This window comes from Rattus norvegicus, chromosome 8 (assembly GCF_021556685.1).
Source record: "Rattus norvegicus strain SHRSP/BbbUtx chromosome 8, alternate assembly SHRSP_T2T, whole genome shotgun sequence".
NCBI lineage: Eukaryota > Metazoa > Chordata > Mammalia > Rodentia > Muridae > Rattus > Rattus norvegicus.
This window is the reverse complement of record NC_141541.1, coordinates 73142201-73152500: the sequence shown is the minus strand read 5'-3', so window position 1 is coordinate 73152500 and position 10300 is coordinate 73142201. Positions and strand designations below refer to the sequence as shown.

At 40.9% G+C, this 10300-nt stretch overlaps 1 protein-coding gene across 6 annotated transcripts in view; it reads right to left on the bottom strand.

Annotated features, from left to right (window-relative positions):
* Positions 1 to 3687: 3687 nt before the first annotated feature.
* Dennd4a (DENN domain containing 4A) overlaps positions 3688 to 10300 on the bottom strand; it is a 112201-nt gene continuing 105588 nt past the window's right edge. For all 6 annotated transcript variants that reach the window (XR_015626631.1, XR_015626633.1, XR_015626632.1 and 3 more), the window contains 1 exon segment: positions 3688 to 6365. Coding sequence is in view for 3 of the 6 variants with exons in the window: in XM_087562086.1 (XP_087418212.1) it covers positions 6229 to 6365 (137 nt within the window). In the remaining 3 variants the exon portion in view is untranslated.

Here is a 10300-nt window from a genome sequence, read left to right as displayed (position 1 = left end):
CAGTTTACACAGGAGAAATTTCAAAGATGATTAGCACAATGATGACACAGCAGAAAGGAGAGTACTGCTTGCTATGTGGACCAGGCTGGCCTTGGATTCACAGACCTACTTGCCCCTGCCTCCTGAGTGCTGGGATTGGAAGGATGGCCACTACATCTGGTTATCTACTTTTAAGGTCACAAAGGACACCTTAAAAATAGTCATGGTTAAATATTTTCTATGAAGTTCCTTATGCTTGCGTATTAAATACCTTTGGCCGCCGCTTTTACTAGAATCAAGCTGAGGAGAATGTTAGAAATGCAATTTTCGGGGCTGGGGATTTAGCTCAGTGGTAGAACGCTTACCTAGGAAGCGCAAGGCCCTGGGTTCGGTCCCCAGCTCCGAAAAAAAGAACCAAAAAAAAAAAAAAAAAAAAAAGAAATGCAATTTTCATGTCTTTGGTTTCAGAGCACAAGGAGCAGAAGTGTCTGCAGATTATGCTGCAAATGACGCTATAGACACCAGGAGTGGTGTGGTAGCCTGCGAAACGATGGCAGGACAGATGAGAAAGGAAAGCAATGGGTCATTCTGGTATTGGAGGGTGGAGGTATTCAAGCATTCATCTTTAAGATGGGCTGTACTTCTTCAAAATTCCCATTTTTTTTGGAAGTAACTTTTATTAAATTTCAATGAAAACTGTGGGTCCACTGGTATTTTATTTTGCAAACATGGGTGCAGTTACCCCATCTTTAGGTCATCTGGAGAGAAAGCTCAAGAGAAGACTGATAAAGAACATATTATGTTCAAATTCCATACTGTGTGTGTGCAGGTGTATTTGCAAATGTGGAGCTAGGCACTGGGTGTCTTTCTTGCTCACTTCCTACTTTTTGAGATGAGATCTTCCTTTGAGCCTCAAACTCGACAATTAAGCAAGACAGACATACTCAGCCCTGCTCAGAGCTCCTTATTTCTCTGCCTCCCCTGCACTGGGATTCTAAGCACCTGCCTTTTATGTGGGTGGTGGGGATCAAATTCAGTCCTCATGCTTGCTGTATGAAGAGTTCATATTCTTAATTCTTCTTCCTGGGGCTACTTTTCTGTGAGGCCTCCACAGGCCATAGCAGAACAGGAAAGGCCAATCCCATAGAAAGGAGAGGCTAACACCAAAATGCTGGACACCCTCCTGTTGTCAGCAGCCAGCTCCAGCTTGCCTCAAAGATGTCACCTTGCCAACAGCCAAAGGTCTAGTGCTTATGAGACTGGGTGATGGAGGGTGAGATATTCCACGATTACAAAACCATGTAATGATTAAAACTAACAAGAATTATCTTGCATTCTTTCCTTTGCCTAGAAAATAGCTCCCATCACTTCATGCTGTGACAGGAAAAGACAAGTAAAAAAGATGGGGCTGGAGAGATGACTCAGCAGTTAAGAGCACTGACTGCTCTTCCAGAGGTCCTGAGTTCAATTCTCAGCAACCACATGGTGGCTCACAACCATCTATCAGGTGTATATGCAGACAAATCATGCCTACATTTAAAATAAATAAGTAAATAAATTTTAAAGAAGAAAAGCTGGGTTTTGACAGATGAGTGGGGGATTCACTGGGGCAAGAAAATACTTCAGGAGCACAGAAAATGTATGTAACTTTAGTTTGTTTTTTTTTTTTACTTACATATATGTGCTTTTGTGTCTGAGTGTATGCCACATGTATGTAGGTGCCTGCAGAGGTCAGAAGAGTGATCAGATTCTTTACAGCTGGAGTTATAGGCAGTTGTGAGCCTCCTGATGTGGGTGCTGGGAACTGACTTTGAGTCATCTCAGAAAGTAGCAAGTGCTCTAACCATTGAGCTAACTCTCCAGCCTCTAAATATTGAAATTATATATTTTTTATATATATATAAAAAATAGTGGAGATTAAATCTAAGACAGTGGTTCTCAACCTGTCTAATCCTAAGACCCTTTAATACACTGTGGTGACCCCCCAAGCATAAAATTGTTTTCATTGTTACTTCATAACTGTAATTTTGCTGCTGTTAGGAATTGCAATGTAAATATCTGTGTTTTCCAATGGTCTCAGGTGACCACTCATGTGAAAGGCAGAGGCAGGACCAGTGGGTTTTATCCCTTACAATGTTGTGTGTGTATGCATACATGTGTGGTTGCATGTATGTTAATGTGTGTGTGCTCACGCATGTGCATGCAGCTGTAAAAGTCAGAAGACAGTGTTGGATCTCCTGGAGCTGGAGAGGGTGCCACCTGCTATGGACATGGGATCTGAACTCGTGTCCTTCAGGAGAGCAGTAAGCGCTCTTAACTGAGGAGTCTCCTCTCAAGCCTCAATTTGTGTGACTTCTAAAAGAACCAATTAAATGTAAGATACATATATATATATGATATATAAATATATATATAAATTGATATATATATGAATTTATAAAAGCATGCCCTTTAAAAAGAGATGAACTAGTGTGCTACTATGCCAAGATAATACTGAGATGGCCTCTCGTTTGAGAGCAAATGATGTGGAATTACGCGAAGCAGGTCCCACTTCATTCTTTGAGTCTAGAAGTCTGAGCTGTCACAGGTCGGAGTGTGAACTGGTGGCTGCAGGGTGTCCTCGTGTCCTCTCCCTCCCCCTGCAGTTACAGTTCCATGATGTCCTAGTAAGAGATATTTCTAACACTATGAAGAACTTCCTGGTTAAATGGGTTAAAACTTTATATAACAAACTAAAATATACTTATTTGAAAATTGGTGTTTTAAAATGGCTACTGTATATATTTTGAACATTATATTGTATTGTCACCAACAGATCTGAAAAGTTTTTTTTTTTTATAATGCTGTCTATAGCAGAATTCTTGTTTATTTAACAAATGAGTTCTGAGGGGGCAGGGAATGAAATTTATATTGAAAAGTATAGGTTGGTAGATACATTGAAATAAGTGGCTGCCCTTATCTGCAGTCACAGCCTGTAAGTGCTGTGGGATTGGCCCCTATGAAGCATGCCCATCCTTAGGGGGTCGCTGGGAGGATGTCCATGCCTAGGTTAGCCTGCCGGGCCAAAGCTGTGCTTCTGGTCTTTAGGTCCTTTCCTGTGACTAGTGAGTAGAAGCCGACATGTTTCCTTTATAGACTGTCCACCAGTCACTACAGTGAAAGAGACTCATTTGGAAAAACTCTAAATAGCAAGAAGAAACCATCTAAAGGACAGCAACCGTGGACAGCAGGAGTTTTCCCAGCAGTCTGTCCCTGTGAGCATATACACAGATGTCAGACTCAACAATTCCCGTACAGACAAGTCTCTGCTTCTTCTGCAAACGGTGTGGCCGCCCGATGCGGTTTCCTTGGGGCTAGCAAAGGAAGGTAGTGTGAGGGATGACAAGCCTGCAAGTCCTCAGGATGTTGGTGTCTATGAAGGAGGCAGCTGCTGGGGTTCGCAGAAAGCTTTGTGCTGGGTCTAAAAGGGACAAGCACACTAAGCACACAGGAGTCGCAGCCTCCGAGCCTGCTCACTCTTCCCTTCTCATTCTGACATGAAGCGCCTAAAAGCAGTTTGTAAACTATGGTGGAAGAAATAAGATAAGGCTGAACTACTGCCCATTTTTAAAAGAAGCATTTCCCTTCTATAAGTTAAAACACTACGCAAGTTATATATAGGAATAGACAATGCTTGTTAGTTGCACCAATAAATAATAATTATCAGCATGAAGTAAAAATAAGTATTTATTGCCTAAAATGCTGAACCAACATTTTCAGGGTCACTTCTCTATGTACAAAAATGGGAAGACATACTAGACAACCTTATAGTAAGATAAGTTGATAGTGTTGGGGGTTTAAAGGTTAGAAAAAAACAGAAAAGAGAACAAAACCAGAAGATGAACAGCTACATACTGTGACATCTGGTGACAGGAGGGAACGCTGACTATTTAAAGTATATGTACATACACAGGAACATTCAAACCTAATGAGAGTCTTAAACTATATTAACAAGAGCATGGTTTATTTCCAACAATTTAAACATAAGCAACACTAAGAATGGAAAATAAGGAGTAGAGGGAAAGGACACCACTTTCCAACATTATTGGCCATAATATTCCAAAATGTATGGTAAATAAAAAAACTGAAAAACAGCTTGGATTAAATTGTTTCAAAAGACAATCCTTATTTTAGTTTTCTTTGGAGCAGGACTGACTGAGTTCTAGTCCATGTTTAGGTATTATTTTTAAAGATTATCTTCATACAGTAACATTCCTGGGGATTAAAAGCAGGAAAAATATAACTTTATTCAGAGACAGAGAACAAAACTCAGGGAAGGGCGGGAGGCAGAAGTCATGCTCAGCTTTCCGAGTGAGTGTGAGGGCCAGCTTTGCCTCTCTGTGCTTGGCAGACATCTGAATCCAACAAACCACACAGTTTGCATCACAGAAACTGGAGGCAGCAGTGCAAACTGCTCTCGTGAGGGAAGAAAGAAGAAAGCACGGACGAGAGCCCAAATCTTGTTAGAGGGCATGTTTACCACCAGTGCCAAACACCTCCTTTGGAACATTCTCAGTCTCTGAAGAGACTGGATGTACTTCTCAGTGACTTGGAGAATGTGAAGCAGTGAGGCCGCGAGGCCAAGTGGATCGACAGGAGCCGTAGGTATGCGCGCATAGCACCAGTGTTTTCAAGTAAGTAAGTTCAGCCTCAAACCAACTGAACTCAAGATTCACATTTTATGCTCTCCCCACAACTTGCCAGAGGGCAAAAGCTGTGAAAAAAAATGCTTCAGCCTGGCTACTCAGTGGTGGCAGGGACTGAAAGGCAGCTTTTCTGCGGCTGAACTGCTGAGTCTTGGGGCGCTTAAGTTATTTTATTTCCAGGTCAAGCATCATGGACTCCACTTGCTTTAAACATCAGGTTTGGGACCACCCCTTTTTTCTTCGTTTTAAAATGGCTAGCCTTCCTTTACAAATGACAACCCTTGCAAATGTATATACATACACTGAAAATACATGAATAATTAATTCCAGAGGCCAAAGGATGCCTTTTTTTATGAGAAATTATTCAAAAAAAGTGGTTTTAGAAATAATATAATTAAAAATGTATTTTAAGTCAATTTAATACTCCTGGTGTTTAAACATTGAGTTTATTGTCTGATCATGTATAGTTTACATTTGAGATTCCATGAACTTCAGATCCTGAAGCTTACTGAAAAAACTAAGTTCCTCAATATGGGAAATTCTCTCTGGATGCACTTTTAGACGGTTACTATTTTTCTGCTTCCAAAAATACTTTGAATCTCTCTATATATAGTATTAACAGAATACCCCATTAAACCATATTTCAGATACATATTTTATAGTGCAATTTGTTTCATACCCAATATTTTGGGTAAAATTTGGAAGAGTCAGTTGTCAGTAATTCCCCTCTGTAAGTTTTCACATAGCATACTAAGATTTATGTTGACGTTTGGGTTGTGAGTTTTTTCCCCTGGGTACTTTCGCATCTACTCTAGTGGAGGAGACGGCAGGCATGGCGCAGGCGCTCTGTCTGGTGCTCCGTGCACAGGGCTCACCCTGCCTCCCTCAGTCCCTCTCCCCAGTCAGACTCAGGGGAGCTATCGTGCAATCCAAGGGCACTGACACTGGCACTGACCTGTTAAAGTTCTTCCTCTCAAGTAATAAAAAAAATATAGGTAGATATACAGAGATCTGCAGCTGTGCGAATTACTTCAAAGAGCAGACACAAAGAAAATAAACACTTGTTTCATAAGTTTAAATTCATTTTAAGTTTGCTATATTAAATTTAAAAATTAAAAAAATATCAACTTACTATAAACAATTTAAAATATGTATAATAGAACTTCATGGTAACGCGTGAACAGTCCACGGACGTCCACGAAAGCAGGACACACTTGGATCTGACATCTCTGCTTACGCTCCACACGTGATTTTCCCACCTGTCTCTTCCAAGAGAAACCATAAGAAAGTCTAATTTTGTGGCAACCAATGTTTTAAAAGAGACTTCCTCATCATCGAGTACTTGATTACTTTACAGGGGTGATAAAGAAGAAATAAATGGGAAGTAAGTGGCTCTCTCCCTGTCGGTCACTGTTGTCTCACAAAAGCGTTCTGTACAAAGCCACCTGAACTTTCCAATCCATTTACAAATGCATTCTCAAAACGTGGAGTTTAGAGTCTAAAAGTGTTACTTTGTACACTGACTATACAATATATATTGAATGTATACATATACACACACGTCTTAAAGATAAGGTTCACCAAAGGTTTTCCGGCACTCCATCACTCCCGTGCTTGGTGGCCTGTCACAGTTATGTGTACTCTTGACTTGACTTGGTGTGAGACGATCATAAGCCATCTTGTATTCTTTGTCAAACGCATCTGCAAAGTGTCATTAAGAAATAAAACAAGAAATTCATGTCTGATAGCGACCATAGTCAAGTTGCTATATGCATCTCCAGGGCGCTTCTGAGACCCGCAGGCTCACGAATACAGAACCTGAAGAAGGGAGCCTTAGAGCACTGAGCATGGCAATTCTGATCAAACATCAGTGCAAAACAAACAAACAAACAAACAAACAAACAAACAAACAACCCACTGAACTCCACACACAAGCTTTTTGTAATTTGCTTTTCATGGTCAGTAACAGAGTTAAGAGCAGGCGACAGAATAATGCCTATCCCAGTCCAGCAGTCAGGGTTCTGGGGGAGCTGAGGCAAGATCACTTAAGGCCTGCCTGGGCTACAGTACAAGTTCAAGAAGAACCTGTCCCAAAACAAGGAACAAGCACTGGGAGCACAGCACGTGCTAGAGCACTTGCTCTTGCACTATCCTGGTTGCCCTTGGTTTAAGTCCTAATGCTAAGAAAGAGAGAAAAAATCATGGTGATTTTTCTCAACATAACAAGCTTAAGAAAAAAAATGGATCCATATACACTTAAGATTTAATTTTTTTTACAGGTAAAATTTAAGCTCTACTTGGAATTTATGTGTTTTTATCTAAGTTTCCTAGTGTGGGGAGTTGGTGGGAAAAGTGTAGATTTTAATATTTTAATTTTTTTAGAGATCTTGTCTTTCAATGTAGCATAGGCTGGCCTTAAAGTTACTATGTAGCCCAAGCCAGCTTGTAACTTGTAGCAACCTACCTATCTCAGCCTTTTGAGAACTAGGGTTAGAGGCATGTGTCATCATGCACAGCCAAGAACCTTCTGATACCATCCTAAAGTGACCTTTCCTTCTTTCTCGTAGGAAACAGTAGAGTTCCTGTAAGAAGGCTGTGGTTTTATAACGATTACTGTTAGTCTACTATTTTGGCAGCACTGGAGAGTGAACCTAGGGCCTTGTACATGATAAGCAAATTCTGTGACACTTAGCTACCTGCTAGCCCTTCTTAAACTTTTTATTCAGAGACAAGTTTATTCTCATTTCCCAGACTAGCTTGAACTGACTTTGAAGACAGGACAGGTCTTGAACTTGTAATTTTCCTGCCTGAGCCTCCTGGGTAGCTGGAGTTACAGGCCTGTCCCACAGGTGCAGTTCACTTTAAACAAACCCTGGAGACATGAACCAGCTATCAGTTATGCCTGGATTTTACGCAGATGAAGACATCCATATTGCCTTATCAAATGTGCCACAGTGGTGCCTGGCAGAGACTCCGGTAGGGTGATAGCCAACAACACGACCAAGTACAGTTTTCTAGGGACTTAATAAAATGCCCCTTGGCAGAGGGCAAGAGTAAAGTCTGCATATGTGCTGGGGTTCTACTGGGTAGAAAATAAAGGGACAGTAAATGCAAGCTGAGTTGTTTCTCGGTACCTTTTCTGTCTCATTAGTTAAAAAGCCCCACTCAAAGAATACATTCTTCATTTGCTCAGGTTCTAGTGTCCTCTCCAGCAGCTTCAGTGATTGAAACTCATGTAATATTCAGCCTTTCCCAGCCAGTTTCATTAGGTATTTTCCCCACAGATAGCCATGACTCTTTCTAGACGCTATTTGGTTCTTCTGACTTTCCTAGCTCTCCTCTGCACTGGTCATTCTATAGTGATATGGGCTTCTACAGGGGAAAGCCAGCTAACAAATTCTTCTTTTTGGTCAGATAAACTGTAAATTTAAGGTATACTTTCCATATGCACAATTCACTAATTTGTAACCCAGTCAAAATGAGTGTGCTTGTTTTTCATTGTTTTGCTTTTTGTATATTCACAATTGTACGAGCATCACCACTCTCTAATTCCAGAATATTTCATCATGCCAAAATCCTCAAAAGCAGTCAGCAGCACTCTCCCACTCATCCCCTTCTAGGCACTGGAAATCGCAAACCTATTTCCTATCTGGACGCTTTCCACACTTTCAGGCATCCAGCATGTGACTTCCTGTGTGGTTTCTTTTGCTAAGAATATTCAAGACTGTATGTGCTGCTTGCTGGAGCACGGCATGGAGCACTGCCTTTTCACTCCTTGTCTTTGCAGTTTTCGCTTTCAGACTCAGATCCAGTCAAGGCTGGTCTTGATTAAACTTGTGACCCTCTTGCCTTAGCCTTTCAAGTGTTAGCACATCATCTACCGTGTTTGGCTGGCCAACTTTTACCTGTGAGTAATATTCTATCACACAGACATGCCACATTTTATTTCTCCACCTCTGTTTGGACGTTCCCCCATTTTGGTTACTGGGACTGTCACACATGTTTTGTGCAGAAGCCCGAGAGCATTCAGTAACCCTGGGCATCTGTGCACATGCAGGACTGCTGGGCCACACAGAACTTGTGTCAACCTTTGATGACACAGAACTGCTTCTGGCAGCCACATCAGTTTATATTCCCATCAGTCACGTATACAGCCCAATTAATTCCTCCACATCCTTTCCAACACTTGTTCTTTTCTGTTTTTCTATTGATGGGTGTTCTTCAAGTTGTAAGTAGTAACTAGTTTTGTTTTTGGTTTTTTGACTTACACTTCATGCATGAATAAAGATACTGAACATCTTCTCTTGTGCTTTGTAGTCAATTTGTATATCTCTCTTTGGAGAAAGAAATGGTCAAATAAATCCTTTGCCAAGTTCTACACTGGATTGTTTTTGTTAGGTTATAAATTTTTTTTTTTGCTCATGTCATAGTGGATGACCATAAGCCCCATGAATATATAGGCACATTAATTGGACTTAGTGTGTTATAAAACAAAAGACATAAAATTGGGAGAAATATATCTTGGGGAGACAGAAAGGACTGGAGAGAGGGAGTGAGGAGTATATATAACAAGATACATTGCATATATGTACAAATTTTTGAAAATTTAAATAAAAAGTTCTTTATACTCTGCTTTTATCAGTATATGATCTTGTTATATATGACATAAATCATATATGAGTTTTGCTATAATCTTTTTATTTTCTGATGGTGTCCACTCATGAACACAGGGTTTCAATTTTGTTGATGTCTAGAGAGAGTATGGGGTGAGTGTGTGTGTGTGTGTGTGTGTGTGTGTGTGTGTGTATGCGTGCACGTTCATGCACGCCATGGTGCACTTGTAGAGGTTGGAGGACACTTTTATCTGTGTTTTAGAGACTGAACTTAGGAAGCCAGGTCTGTGCACAAAGCATTTTTACCTGCGGAACCATCTCAGCAGCCCCTTCTTTGTGTTTTTGATGGCACTTGTAAGAAATTGCCATCTACTCCGGTCATAAGGATTTATGCCTATGTTTTTCCCTAACGTGAATATATTTTTATCACTGTATCATCTTGGTAGACTGACTCATAATAAAATGTTTTGGTCTCTAATTGTTTTACTTGACTTTTGTATGGTATTATAGTTCTCTTTTGAGGATTTGTCCTGGTTAGTTTTTTTGTTTGTTTAGTTTTTTTGGTTGACTTGACACAAGCTAGAGTTATGAGGGAAAGGAACCTCAGTTGAGAAAATGTCTCCATTGGATTGCCTGCAGGCAAGTCTGATGGCTGTCTGCTTGATTAGTGAGGAATGTGGGTGGTGCCCTCCACGGGCAGGTGGTTCTGGGTTGTATAAGAAAACAAGCTGAGCAGGCCAAGAGGAGTGGGCCAGGAAACAGCACTCCTCAAACTCCTCTCTTTCTGTTCCTGCCTTGAGTCCTGCCTGAATTTCCCTCAGAAATGAACCATGACTTGGGAGTTACAAGAGGAAGTAAACCCTTCCCTCTCCATGCTGCTTCTGGTCATGACTTTATCACAGTTAAGACAGGACGACGGGGTTTGGGGATTTAGCTCAGTGGTAGAGCGCTTGCCTAGGAAGCGCAAGGCCCTGGGTTCGGTCCCCAGCTCCGAAAAAAAGAACCAAAAAAAAAAAAAAAAAA